The following is a 14505-nucleotide window of genomic DNA, read 5'->3' on the forward strand; positions in this document are numbered from 1 at the left end:
ACAGATGGATGGAGGGACTGAAGGATGGATGGGTGTGGATAGATGGATGTGGGGTTATATGGACAGACGGACATGGACAGATCACAGGTGGGCAGAGAGGGGAGAGGACAGGTCACCTTCGCACAGAGTGGCTGGCTGTGGGATGTGGAGCCGTGGTCATAGAAGTGCATCTCTCCACGGAAGGGCTACACCCTCGTCTCTTTGTCCTATCTCGCAAACACTGGCCTGAATCATTCCTCAGGCACGGGGACAGAGAGGGAGATAAACGTTGCTGAACCCTACCACGTGATTGTACTTGGTGTCCTTGAGTGCCTCTGGTCCGCCCATGAGGGAGGCAGTCCGTCCCCATTTTTCAGATGAGAAAAGCAGGGCTCTGAGATGGGAGTGTTGGGACCGGGTGCCCGTAACCCCACCTTTCTTCCACCGCATGATGCGTTCCCAAATAACTAGCATTTATGAAGTACTTTTTGTTCATAAAGCTGATCACACCCCTTTTTCCACTTGAGCTCAAAAAAAAAAAAAAAATCCCCCCCAAACACTTGTTATTTTTACACTTGAGTAAAAACGAGAGGGGAAAAAAATGATGGTTAAGACTTGGCCGGGTCTTGGCTCTGCTGGGGGTTCCCCCCTCAGGCTCCCTACCCCGTGCTCTCTGTCCTGCCCTCATCACCCTGGAGTCTGGCCCCAGGACGGAAACATGGGGCCCTGAGCTGGGCCAGGCCAGGTGCTGCACGTCGACCATGCCCAGACGGGCTGCTTCTGTAAGGCGGAGAAGCTGGTGGGTGTGAGGCTGGACCTGGGGCAGCGCTGACTGGGGGGCCTGTCCCTAGTGCCCTAGGCGCTATCGCTGGAGCTCTCCAGTTTTCAGCAAGATGGAAGTCTGCATTTTTTAAAAATGTGAAATGTCCATTTTTAAAAAAAACAGTAGCTAACATACACGTGTGAAAGAAAGAGAAGAAAGAAAAAAGAGAAGAGAAAGAGAGAAAGAAAAGGAGGGAGAGAACATCCACCGCCCAAACCCAGGCCACAGGCCTGTGACCCCTGCGGTCTCCGGCCCGGTCCTGGGCCAGCGCAGCACGGCACACCTGCCGGAGCGTCTCCGGGAGACCCAGGCCTGCGCCAGCGGAGGGCAGTGGGCAGGGCCGTGGCGCCTCCTCCTCCCCTCGGTTTAACTGGAGCCTCCATTCCCAGCTGCACCAGCCGAAACCAGGGAGGCCCCCAGGGGATCAGAGATTCTTTAGGAAACACACAGAACTACATGCATTTTACTTCACTTTAATTACAAAATAAATAAATACATGCCAAGGGTTTTTTTTAAAGAGAGAAGTGAAAAGAACAAACTGACCCCAGGCCTGTGCGGCTCCTCAACCCCAGCCCACGGGAAGGGCACCCCCACCCCCCACCCCCCACCTCCCGGAGGCCGCCGCGTGTCTTGCCAGGCCAACAAGGGAGCCCCAGGCTCTCCCCGGGTCTGAGGTCCTGCCTATAGAGCGGTCAGTCCCTGCCAGGGCCTTCGGTGGCAAGACACACAGCCCTGTCCCGTGATGCGCACCCCGCCCCCCCGAGGTCCTGCCGCTTGGGGCACTGGGCCTTTCTGCCTTGGCACCCAGAACCGGCAACGCAGTGCGAGCAGCGCCAGCTCCTGACCCCTCACGGCCACAGGACGACAACGCTGAGGTCCGCGCGGAAGGCGCTCTGCTCCCTGATGGCGGACGCCCTTGGAGGCCTCTCAAACTCACCACAACCCCAGGTCCGCAGCGAAGGCAGGCAGCGACGGAGAGCTGGGTCCTTGCCTGCGGCCACGGCTACGACGCCCTAGGAACAAGAAAGGGAGAGCAGGGACCCAAGCCTTCAGGCAGCTGCTCCCTGACAACAGCCGGCGGGACCCAGCAGGGCCCTCGGTCCGGCAAGACCCCCAGAGCGGCAGGGCGGGAGGCTCTCCTCCGAGGTCCAGGCCAGAGGCTTGGCACAGACGTGTCCCTGCGCACCAAGCGGGGTGCGGCGCACGCGGGGGCCAGGTGGAGCCCCCCTGGGGGAGTCACGCCCTCCTCAGGAGCCAGTGGTGGAGAAGGGGCTCACGGTGACCGCATGTGCCTCATAAGTGGACCCACTTGTTCCAGTTGACCTCGTGGGGGAACACACGGCCCAGCCGCAGCGTGCAGTCCAGCGTGGGCTCGTAGAACACGGTGGCGCTCTCGCTCGGGCTGGAGGGCGCCTGCACCTCGGGGACCCGGGGCTTGGAGAAGAGCGAGACGGCCGCTGGCTTCCTCAGCAAGCACTTCTTAATGCAGCCCAGGGACTCCAGGCCCTAGAGACAGTGGGACACCCAGGGTGACGGGCGCCCTTGCAGACCAGGTCCTCCGTCCTGTCCTACCTCAGGGGCTGCAGGACTCCAGGGCAGGGGTGGGGGCTGCAGGGGCCCAGGGAAGACGGGCAAGGGGCTCAGCCGCCAGCCTGGCAGGCTCGGAGGGCAACGAGCACGCCGCTCAGGGTGGCGCTGCACAGGGGGTGACGGGAGGAAGCGACCCACGGGAATAGCCTGGCTCTCAGGCCGGGCCTAGACCTCTCCGGCCAGTCACACCCCCCTCCCCCTGCCCTGGGAGGCTGCGGCAGGGGCCCAGGCTCGGGCCAGGCTCGGGGGGAGCCGCACCTGCAGCAGCTCGAGCACGGCGATGGGCTGGAGCGCACCCCGGTAGTGGCGCAGCAGGCAGCTCTCGGGGACGCCAGGCCGCGTCATGATGTGGTAGAGCATGGCCTCCATCATGCCCTTGCACACCGGCACGTTCAGGTGGCCGTCCACGATGCGCCACGGCCGGGCGACGAACGAGATGTTCTCGCAGTCCCTGTGGGTGTGGCACGTGGACATCAGGCTCGGCGGGCGAGGGGACACGGCTCCACGGACGAGACGCTGACTCTTGGGGCAGTCGGAGACTGGCCCACATCATGGGGCCGGAGGTCCTGCTCCTCCACTCCTCCCTTCCCAGCTGGAACGAGGGGTTCCAACCCCTGGGCCCGGGGCCGCTGGCTGAGGGGCCCCGCTCACACTCAGCCCTAACCACGGCCGTGGGGGAGGACCCAGCGCTGACCTCTGGATTTACCAGCTCCGGCCCAGCCCCCGGGCCATGGCTGACTCCACAGGAGGCCAAGCTCACAGAGGTCTCCATGCAGATGCTCTACTTCTGTGTCTTAGACAGCAGTCCCCCTGCCCCCCAGCGGCTGGTCTGCTACATAGGCTCCAGGCATGGGAGGGCCCAGGACCAGTGGGACACTTGGCTCCGACCGCTACGACTGGGGCCTGGGAGGGCTGCATATGAGCCGGGGCTCACGGCCCCAGGCAACCGAGGGACATGGGCACACGCGTGGGAGGCGCCCCCACACCAGGAAGGCTCCTGTGAAGCCCATGGTTCCAGACGGACCCACCCACTGCCGACGTCCACACCTCTGGCCCTTACCGCTCCTGCCTTGTTCCCCCAGCAGGTGGGACAACCAAAGTCCCACACGTTCCCAGGTCCCTGGGCTGAGAGCCACCGCGCCGGACTATGGAAGATCTCCACGTGACAATCACTGCTGGGACCCCGGGGACAGACTCCCCACCCTCGCACCCACGCACCGCGCCAGGCCGCCTGGATCTGGGCACACACTCACTTTTCCCATGCTGCTTGGGAGAGGCCACAGACCACAGAGCTCTCGGCCGAACCTGACAGAGGAGGGAAAGGACATGAGACCTAAGAGGCGGGAGTCCATCTCTTCCCGTTTCGTTCACACGATGCGTCCTTCCAGGTTCTGGGGACAGAGTGATGAACATGGGGACAGCAAGCCCATTCCTCACAGAGCCCTCCCCTTGAGGGGGCCAGAGCCAGTGCAACCACAACCAAATTGGGCTGGGCCACGGTGTGCAAGTGTGGGGGGGCGTTCCCAGGCCCCAAGGCAGCCCCTCGAGGGGAGGCAAGTGAGCGCCCCACCCTCCACCCAGAAGCCCCAACCCCAGAGCTGCACGCATGAACCCCTAAGGCAGAAACAGCCCCAAGGAAATAAAGACGCCTTCAGAAAACCTGGGAAGAGGCCAGCGTGGAGCATAGGTGAGAGCGTCTACACCGCGGGAAAGGAACACAGCAGGTCTCAGTCCCTGCAAGTCTGCCAATCCCGACAGGGCACGACACCCCGTGTTCCTGCCACGGCGCCCTCTCGCGGGACACAGCAGGAACAACGCCTTCCAGAACCACCCCTCCCGTCCTGCACTTGTCACTCACAGACCTACTCAGGAGACCCTGAAGCCCTCTAGTGGAAAAAGTAAGTGGAAAGAGGCAAGCCTTCCCCCAGCCAGTGCTGAGGCTAAGAAAATCTGGGCTTCCCAGTCTCAGGGAAGGCATGGGTGGGGGGGACACACTCAGGACAGAGAATGGGCAGGAGGGGGAAGGTGGGATGGGAGACCAGGTTCATTCGGTACCTCTGGGGTCTTCAGATCCTTCTGGAAGCTGGGCCTGACAGCTAGGCTGCTCCCGGCCTAGAGGGCTGGGAACCCCGCCATCCTCTTGGTCCTCCAGCCCGGCCCCCCGTACTCCGGGGGGAGGCTCCTCCACACCCGAGTCCCCGGGAGCTGCTGGCAGAGCAGGCACTGGGAGTTCTGGCTCCTCTTCTGCTTGGGCCCCGGGGCTGGGGGCCAGGCGCACATCCTGGAGCGTGGGCCTCTTGGCAGGGGGCTTGTGGGTACTCTCGGGGTTGGCCTCCCCGCCCTGACCAGCCATGTCATGGCTCGTGCAGCTGGCACGCCTCTTGGTGCTCCGGGGGCCCTGGGAGGGCGGAGCCGGCCTCCCCACGGGGCTGTCCTCGCGGGCAGGCCTGTGCGGGGGTCTGGCCTGGGGGTCTGTTGTTGGAGGGCACGCATCCTCCTCTCTGCCTTTCAGCCTCACCGAGTGCAGGAGCCAGGGCTGGGCAGAGGCCATGGCCACCAGGCGAATGGTGTTGCCACCAACTTCCAGGACCTGGTGGTGCTCCAGGAGGTCCTAGGAAAAGCAGGAGACACGCTGGGTCTGCGTGGGACCGCGGGGTCTGCACGCTTGCTTCCTTTGCCTGATGCATCTGAGCGTCCCAGGTAGACAGGAAGCCCAGCACCATCAGGACAGATGGCTCGAGGACGAGGTCTGGCTTCCAGCCTGGAGGGCGCCCGCTGGCCCTGTGGCCCTGGGGCAGCCCTGCCCCTTCCAGGCTTGGGGCGAACTTCTGAGAGCCGAAGCTGCGTTAGTGAGTCCTCCCAGGGAACTCAACACCCCGAGTGCTCTCGTGTCCTGCAAAAGCCACAACTGTCCCCACAGGAATGACAGTAACTCCTCTCGTCCTCACACCAAGCCCTGCCTCCCAGGTCCCTGTTCTGATCGAGGCACTGCACCGACACTATCACCTTTCTTTTCATTCCTAGCTTAAAAACCCACCAACTGGGATTCAAGAAATTTGCCCCAGTTCACATCCTGGAAGCAGGACTCATACCCTGGTCATGTGTGTCTGGGGAGGGCTCGCTGTAAGCGCTTGTCACCTGGAGCCCCCGGCCAGGCTGCAGGGAGCCTGGGGAGCTGCCTGCCCATCTCGGCTCACCTCCTAGGGCTCCCGAGGCACCACAGGCACAGTCATCATGACCCTGCTCTCGTATCCTGCACTCACGAACACTTGTCTGAAAACCCCAGTAGGTGATGTGTCCCCTGCTCCAACTACAGACCCCGCAGAGCTGGGCTGGCCGGCTCCCAAGGTACTCGCTTTAAAAGGTCCGTCTGTTACTACATTCCTTGGGTTCAAGGGTCCCTGGTGAAAATGGACCCAGGCAGGTAAAGTGGAGAGTCCCGTGGGCCCAGCAGATGCCCTGCTTGGCTCCATCCCACTGTGCTGAAGAAGCGGGGACCAGGGTGCCAACCCTTCTAACGTCCCAGAGAAGCTGGGTTTTAGGCAAAGTCTCCCATTTTTAATCTTGGCAACTCATTTAACTTGGGAAGAAATCACACTACATACCCCAAACCGAACCCCTCTTCGGCAGCGTGCGTCCGGCTGGTGTGGGGTACCCTCCGCGTACCCCACGGTACTCCAGAGCATGGCTCACCTGCACGTAGTCTGTGAAGGTCCGGGTGCGCTCGGCGTCGGTCCTCTCGAAGGCGGAGAACCACCGGCTCAGCTCCACTCTGTCCACCCCGAAGCAGCCCGCGGCCGCGATGACCCCGTGCACCTCCAGGACAGCGCACACGTCCCCTGGCTCGTACCCACACAGCTCCACCTGCTGGACAAACTCCTCTAGGCTGCAGGCGGTCCCCTGGCTCTGGATCAGCCTGGTGAAGGTGGCCGGGAGGCAGGATATACCCACGGGTAGCTCTTCCAGAGAAGGGACTGTGAAGACGAGGACTGAATCAGCCCGGCCCGGGGCACAGTAATACTGAGGAGGAACGCGCTCCAACACCAACTCAGCACCGCCCAAACAGGGAGGGGTGACCTTCTGGGTAGAAGGGGCATGGGCCCCCGGCGGTGGGGATGTGCCCCTTGGGCTGGGATAAAGGGCAGGAAGGTAGGGCTGGGGTCCAAGGACAGGAGCCCCAGAGCTCTGGAGGGGGGTCCTCAACTTGGGCTGTCCGGGCCCTGCCTTCCTGCTGCTCCTGTGTTCACTGCTCCTCAGACCCTGGGGGACCCCCGAGACCCCACCCTGAACTCCCACGTGAGCTTCCACGAGCCGGCGCTGCTGTGCGTGGCTTGCTGGGAAAGCCGGCTCTGCTAAGACCATGGTCACAGGTCTGGCCCGAGCCAAACTCCACACAGCACAGAACACCAACTGGGCCTTTGAACCTAAACTGAACACCATGCACCCCAAAAGGTGACGGGAAAGCAGAGGCAGGAAAGGGGTGGGACAGGGGAGGAGACGCGCAGGGCTGGGAAGGGGCCCGAACATTCTCATTTCATGTAGAGGAAGGAGACACCCTCAAATCTGGGGTATGGGAAAGCAAGGTTTAAGTAAGCTACTCAGAGTTTCGGAGGTAACCCACAAAAGGGCTAGAGAGTGTAAAACCGGAAACAGGTGAGGGCCTCTCTTTCAAAGCAAGAGGGCAAAGCCACGCTCAGCAGTCTGGGGCGGCGTGTGCTCCCGAGTCCTGAAGGGGAGTCTGCGCCAGCCCTGGCCCACGGGCGGCTCCAGGGTCGGCGGGCGGCACTCACCCGTGGGCCAGAGCCGCGTGGGCAGGGGGGTGCGGCGGAGCTGGAACGTCACCCGGCAGGAGTTCACCACGATGCTGTCGTTGGGGTTGAGGTTGCGGGTGCTGACGATGCCGGGCGCGCAGTAGCCCCGCATGAGCAGGTAGTTGGTGTGGGAGGCCTGGCGGGCTTTCACCTCGATGGCCCGGCGCTTGCTTCCTGAGCCTTCGTCCAAGTCTTCCTCCTCATCGTCGTCCTCATCCAAGCCCCCGTCCTTGCCCAGACTAGGAGAAAAGCATGGACCTGGGTGACGGAGCACAGGCTGAGCGCCTCTGCCAGCTCAAGAGAGTGGTCACCGTGGTCCAACCTCAGCAATGGCCTGTGGTCACTGCGGACCTCCTCCCCGGACCCCCGGCGTCTGGCTAGGAAGGGCAGGGTGGACGGCCGCTCCAGATTCAACTCCTCTGACCATCTCCCCACAGGCCATGCTCACCAGTGTCTTTGCAAGGGATGTTCCTTCTGGCAGGAAACCCTTCCAGTTTCAATCCCAAAACTGCCTGCTGTTCCACTAAATCCCAGCTTAGCTATTAGGCCCTCAGGGAACCTCTGCCAAAGCTACCTTCCCGCCTTACCCCTCCTCACCACACTGTGCCAGGTCCCTCTCTTTGGCACAGCCAGGTCTCTCCCCAACTCTGCTGCTGCCTCCCCCGCACCTGGAGGCACCAGCACGAGGCACTGGACTGGTCCCTAGTCCCCAGATCTGAGGTCCCGTCCCTGGGAGCTCCCTGCCACATTGCTGACATCTGCTGTCTCACGTGCCAGCCGTGATAGACTCAGCATGTGTTTGTGGAGTGAAGAAAGACCAGGGCGACCGGGGGCTCTGCCAGTTAAGTGTCTGCCTTTAAATAACATCTTAAGAAATAAAAGACCAGATGACGGAGTGAATAAAAATGCAGACACCATAGGACACCGCGGTGCCCGAGGCCCCCAGCTGCACTCAGAGCACGCGTGAAGCCTGGTGACAGCCCTGTCCTTACCTCTTCATGACCTCGTTCTCTACCATGGAGCTGTCTACCACGACAATCTGCTCCGGGATCCGGACGTCCACAGAGATGAGGCCCAAAGAGAAAAGGGTTAGGGCGGCCACGCAGTGTCCTCCAGGGTTGTCCAGAGAAAACGTCACCAGATGACTTGTAGACTTGTTAGTATCCTGGTCTTGGAAGGAAAAGTTATCAGGCTGGTCCAACTTGCCGGCGGCCAGGATTGTGCGGAGGAACTGGAACGACTCCGTGCACACGGTGCTTGGGAAGCGCCATGTAAAAATCCTGCATGGACACAAAGGAGGTAAGGTCCAAACCGAGGATGGGACTTTGGAGGCCTTCACGTGGATGGGCTACGGGCTTTGCTGAAGATCTGAAGGCCCGCCGAAGCCCTCTTTTCCACCTCAACATTCGCTATAGACGGGAGCCAGACTGGGGAAGATGAATGCACTTCCTGAGACGATCACCTTTTCCCCCAGGAAAGCCCTGAACCTGTGCAGAGGTGACGGGACGTGTACGTCCACGTCACTGTCTCCGCAAGGCAACAGCAGAGTCAAGCCTGGCCTGTCCAGAAGCCTGATTTTCCACAAGCCTCTGACAGGGGCCTAGGTCTGGAAGTCTTCTGGATGTGAACGTCGCCCGTGGCTCACAGTCAAGAATGCTGCGGTGGAGAAATGGTCAAGAACGAGCTCAAGGTCAAACAGTCTTGCCAGACCTGGGCCCTCGTCTTCTGCTTCCCGGGCCACAGCTCTTTTTACTATAGCCAGCTGTGCTCCAGGGAGGCAAGGAGACTGGCAGTGGGGAGGGTGTTTGAGAAAGGCGCAAGTGGCTACACTCACAGGCAAGGGATGTGTGAAAAAGCAAAAGCCCCCCATTCTACTGTTCTGTTCCTGACCACGGCCCCAGTGTAATCAGAGGATTGACAAGGAGAACGGCCTGGAAAAGAGGAGGCCCGTCAAGGCCAAGGGTTGCCAAGGCCCAACCCCTGAGACTACCCCACAGACTTCCCCTTTGTGTGGTCAGGGGGCGGCGGCACGACATGCCGAGCGGGTAACAGAGACTGGCCGCGCTGGTGGCTGGTGTGAGGGTCCCGTGACTTGGGGCTGCGGAGGGCAACTTGCGGCATCCCAGACCACCGCTCGGACCACTGAGGGGCTGCAGACAGCGTCTGGAATCCAGCCACGGGACAGCTTCAAACCGAACACATGGCTCGGCGTGGCCCTGAGCCTTAAGAATGCCCAACGAGGCCCCACCAGGACGCTGTGCCTTTTGCTGGGCTCATGGGTACAACACTCACTTTTCCCCGTTTGACAGGAGAAGAGAAACATACCACCTGCAGAATGGTACATGTCCCCAAGCTACCGAGGGCACTGCCCTTGTCCCCTAGCAAGTGGCACAGGCATGGATGGACACCTGCTCCAGAGGTGGCTCGCCCTCCAACCCAGGGCCCCGCCCTGCCCTAGCCCCGCCGGGGGCTCACCTGTAGTAGGTCTGGGAGAGCTGGTAGGACATGGGCACGAAGGGCAGGGCCCGGTTCTTCTTTGGGCCCAGCATGTGGTTGACCCGGCGCCGGTTAACCAAGCTCCTTTTCTGGCACTCCATGAAGGCCTTCACGAGGATGTGGTCCTTGTACTCACGGTATAGGCGGAAAGTCTGCAACACAGCGAGGCCAAGGGTGAGCAAGGCTCTCTGGCAGCTGGGGTGGGGGAAGGAGCAGAATGTGGGGTGCACAGAAGCGGGAACTGATCATGTGTGCTGGAGGGACTGATATGGGGCCGATGGGATGGGAGGCTGGAGCAGACTCCTGGGGGTGCAGGGCGGGAGGGCCTGCCATCCGCGGTCAACTTTGATCCCTATCAGAGAGAAGGACACCCAGACAAAGACAGGCAGCTGGAGACAAAGGATGACTCCATCTGGGGATACAAGGTTGTGGGAGTCAATGCAGAACCACCCGATACCACTCGCTTCCTGAGCCCTCGCCCAGCCCACCAGGAGGTCCAGCTGGCCATGTCCACATAAACCGTGCTTGATGCGGTCTACACCATCGCTCCTCACGGAGCCTCCACCCAACTGCTCTCCAGGCCCCCAGGCCCTGGCCACTCGCCACACAGCCACAGGGAGCCCTGTGCCTCCATCAGACCACACGTGGCTTCCCTCTGTAGAGGGAGCACCCAGTGCCCACTCGACCTGGCAAGGACTCCCGGGAGCACAGCCCTGCCCACCACTCTGGCCTCGCTGGCCTCCGGACTTTCCCAAAGAGAGCCTCCGTGCCACTGGGCCTGGCGTTTGCGACTCCCTTTCTTAGACCGCACCTCCCCCTAAATTTCACAAGGCTGACTCCTCAACTCTCAGCTCCGCCATGTCCCCTGCGGTCAAGTGTACTGAAATGACCCCATTCGCTTACTCGTCTCTCACCCACCAGAAGGGAAATCCCACAGGAGCACATGTTCAAGGTTTGTGGCTGCCACGGCAGGGCCTGGCACAGAGCAAAGGTGGACGGCAGTGCCTGGCCTGCCGCAGATGCTCCTCCGGCCGGCCACGCCACCCGGCTCTGTGGCTTGGATTCGGACCCGGCCCAGAGGAAGAGCAGCTCCAAGGCCTGCGGGGCCAGCAGGGTCCCGAGGACTTCCGTTTTTGGAAAGCACTGGCTCCATCGGCCAGCTGACCGAACGGCGGATGTCTAGCACATGCCAGACCACAAGGAAGTTCCTGCCAGACCTGTCTCCTCAAGATCACTGGCAGGAAAATGTGTGGCCGTGGTCTGAGGACTTTAGGCTTGGGAGGTTCTCTGACACGCTGGCCTGAGAAGCACAGGATGAACGGCAGAGAGGACGGAGGCTCATGGACTTCAAGGGATCGTCCAGGGCCACACCGCTGGGCAGGGCTGGGACCAACAACAAGGCCTTGCCCTCAAGCCCAATGACCTCACCACTGAGCCACTGCAGAGGGACACAGAGATCGGAAGCCAAAGTGGCAGTCAGTGGGGTGCTGGGGCAACACCGGGTGTTCTCCTGGAGCCAAAGGGGGTCTGTGCACACACTGCACCTCGTCGGTCTGAGGCCCGCACACCGCCCTCAACTTCTCTAGACAGCGCTTGCACGTCAGCTGTGGCACACAGGCCCGAGGCAGGGAGCACTGCACGGGGCAGAGGGCAAGAGGCTGGAGACTGGCCGTGACACCCCCGCTCCTGCCCTGTGGGCACGTGCAAGCTAGGATCCAGCTTCTCGTGGGAAGCCTGGTGTCTTCCGCTCTTCTCGTCCGTGTGAAGGTAATGACAGGAGGGCATATTCCCCTGACAGCTGCTGGTGTGGCGCAGGAGCGCTCACACTACGGACAGGGCAGGAGGGAGTGCGGTCCAGCCCGCCAGATGGCCACCCACGGCCCTGCACCGCACCTCTTGGAAAAGTGGGGCTGCAGGGAGCCCAGACGGGATCCTACATACAGCCTCTGACCTTGTGAGGCCTTTGACTCCCCCACCAAAGCCCAGACACCACCTGGAAATGGATCTGGAAGAATGACAAGCAGCAGCAGGCCGCAGGGGACAGGCCCTGGGGGCAATGCAAGGACCTGGCTTTCACCATTAACTCTGGGGCTGGGCTCTCTCGCGTGGTGGGCAGTTGGACTACCTCCCGAGGTCCTGTCCAGCTCGAATCCTTGCTAGGCAGCACAGCTAGAAGGGCCCTCCAGGGCCACAGGTAAAGTCAGAAATTGGGATTTTTATGGGCAATGGTGGCAGTAAGTTAAAACAAAATTTTTTTTTTTTTTTTTTAAACAAGCTCAGGTCCAACAAGACAGAGCCAGGGGCTAGACTAGGGACTGTCGTCATGGAACTTCTGGCCCACCCCACCTCTTCCAGTCTCATTCTCTGGCATGTTCAGACTCACACAAGGCTCTGGGCATGGAGAAGGGGGCGAGGCCCCACGACCAGCCTCCCCCTAGGAAACACACACGCTTCATGTGAGTAAGTAGGGTTCAAGGACTCCGTGGCACCAAGGGTGGCAAGAAAAAGACGACTGCGTGGCCCCCCACTAGACTGTCCCAATCGTCACCGCTGGACAAGCACCTGCACCTCACGGTGACGAATTCAAAGAAGAGACATGAACACTCAGTCTCGGATCTGCGGGTCCTGGCCACTGCTGTACAATGACTGTGGTCACACCTGGCCATGGACTTTCCCGAAATCACTGCATTTCCCCCCAAGTCTTCCTCATCTCCCTTGTGGCCAAAGTAAGAAGCACCACCTGCACAATGTGGGCAGTGCTGAGGCTGGGTCTGCACCCCGCTGTCTCCCCCCGGGGCGCTCTGCTGTCTACACCGAGTCTGGAGACCAGCAGCACACTTGCCAGGCTCCCACCCGCTCTGCGGCCTCTGGGGGTGGGCCCCGGGCCCACGTGTTGACCAATGTGGTCGTTAAAAACAAGGGAGGCACTGGCCCCAGTGAGGGGGGCAGTGTAGGCCCTCCTCAACACCTCTCCGCGGGGGCCAGGGAGCCACAGTCTCAGGTCTGATGGAGAGTGCTGTGAGGTCACGGGCTCTTGCTTCTTCACGCCTCTGAAACGCAAGTTTCCGTGCTCGTGAATGAGTGCTAATACCAGCAGCTCCCCAGGCTCAGGACAGGGTTGAATGAGAAGCACCTTCCTCCCTCCCACTGTCACTCAGCCAAGACAGAGCAGTGTTACTCTCTAATATGTGCTCAGGAGAGAGATAAGCCCACGGCCCACAGAAAGGCCGCTCTCCCGCTCAGTGATCTCTAGCTATCAAAACAGCTCGACATCTCTATGTTCTGATAGGAGAAGGTAAGTGGCACAGGTCAATCACTCCCTCAGCTCTCTGTCGTGGCTCACTTCCTCTACAGCCTCATTTTCTGCATTTACAATGGACTCAAAACCTCCGCCGGGAGGGTTTTGGAAGTCACCGGATCCTGTCCCACACTTGGAAGATGGAGGAAGGGGGCACAGGAGTCTCTGGGGAAATCGGGCCACCCTCCCCCACCAAGAGTGCACAGCTGAGAAGACAGTGAGCGAGGGCCGCACTCGGCCCCCGCCCCTGACGGCCCAAGCCCCACAGCACCGCAGTGGGGCTGTCACTGGGTTCCCGTCACCCACCTGAAATGACCGGCAGGACTCCATCTGGCTGTCCGAGAGGGCCAGCGTGCTCTGGACCAGGTTCTGGAGTACGAGGAAGTGGATGTCATCCACGCTGAGGGACAGTGGGGAGAGGGCAGAGCACATGAGGCTGGGGGCCACGGGCACCACTCAGCCTGGGCAGATGCAGTCTTTATTTAGAAAAAGTGATCCCCCCCAGGTGACCTGAATGCCAAAACTATTCACAAATCCAAACAAAAGAAGTGGTGGTTTTTAAGCCTTACTAACAGGTCAATTTTTGCAGGGAGAAACGTTTTTGCTTAGCAGGTAATGGGCGCCGTACCCTGGACACGGGTTTATGTGACAACTGACGAATGCAGTTAGCGTTGAGATTTTTTTCAACCTGTCTATGAGATCAAAAGTCACGTGCCCTATTTATCAGATCAAGAGTTGTATCCTCTACCAACTGACCTAGCCATGTGCCCCACTTTCCTCTAATCTTAAATTTTTCTCCAAAGAAGCTTCTCACTAAAATAGAACTAAATCAAACTGAACACTGGTTTTCCAACATGGAAAAAAACAGCTGAGCTTTCTAACCAGAGCTATGCGCAGAAAGCTCACGGGCCTGGAATTCAAATCCTTTCCTCCTTAATCCAATTCAACCTGCCTTAAGGCTGGGCCACTGATTCACAAGGCCAGGGTCAGCAAGCTTCTCCTGGAAGGGGCCAGATAAGAAAGACCTCGGACTCAACCTGATGCTCCGGGACAGAAGCAGCACGGACGGCACATGGGTCAGGAGTGGCTGTGCTCTAGTAGAACTTTATTTTCAAAACTTTCAAAAAGTTCTAGTAGAACTTTTATTTTCTAGCGGGCAGGCTAGACCTGGTCCTGGGTGGCCCCTGGGCCGGGCCCCTGGCAGCCCAACCAACCAGCTGAAGGAAAGGCCCTTGGTCAGTCTGGTGCTTACCTGTTCAGTTCATCTTCCTGCCTGGTTGGATCCTTTTCGTCTCCAATGGCCAAAACTCGGTATCTGCGTAAGGATCAAGAGACAAGCATGTCAGCAGAACATGGCTGACCATCACTAACCAAGTGGAGGTTTGCTCAGTGTGGCCTTTCACTGCCTGGAGTGTTGGAGGAAATGTAGAACTCATCAAAACGCAAACAGTGCATGTCAGTTACAATGAGAAAAAACTACGTTCTGCTCATCGAAGGAGCATGTTGTT

The 14505-nt window shown here is 60.2% G+C and overlaps 1 protein-coding gene across 4 annotated transcripts in view; it reads right to left on the reverse strand.

Annotated features, from left to right (window-relative positions):
• Positions 1-1407: 1407 nt before the first annotated feature.
• Positions 1408-14505, reverse strand: part of LOC111162169 (general transcription factor IIIC subunit 1) — a 69707-nt gene continuing 56609 nt past the window's right edge. For 2 of the 4 annotated variants that reach the window (XM_022526369.1, XM_022526368.1), the window contains 10 exons: positions 14250-14312; positions 13304-13397; positions 9679-9851; positions 8196-8483; positions 7183-7442; positions 6086-6366; positions 4448-5003; positions 3646-3697; positions 2651-2843; positions 1408-2308 (listed from right to left, as the gene is read on the reverse strand). In XM_022526369.1, the coding sequence (XP_022382077.1) occupies positions 2096-2308; positions 2651-2843; positions 3646-3697; positions 4448-5003; positions 6086-6366; positions 7183-7442; positions 8196-8483; positions 9679-9851; positions 13304-13397; positions 14250-14312 (2173 nt within the window). In that variant the 3' untranslated portion in view covers positions 1408-2095. Of the gene's footprint in view, positions 2309-2650; positions 2871-3645; positions 3698-4447; positions 5004-6085; positions 6367-7182; positions 7443-8195; positions 8484-9678; positions 9852-13303; positions 13398-14249; positions 14313-14505 lie in introns of all 4 variants that reach the window. The other 2 variants (XM_022526370.1, XM_022526371.1) reach the window with 2 other exon arrangements.

This window comes from Enhydra lutris, unplaced genomic scaffold, assembly GCF_002288905.1.
Source record: "Enhydra lutris kenyoni isolate GAN:26980312 unplaced genomic scaffold, ASM228890v2 scaffoldscaffold90, whole genome shotgun sequence".
NCBI classification, from domain to species: Eukaryota; Metazoa; Chordata; class Mammalia; order Carnivora; family Mustelidae; genus Enhydra; species Enhydra lutris.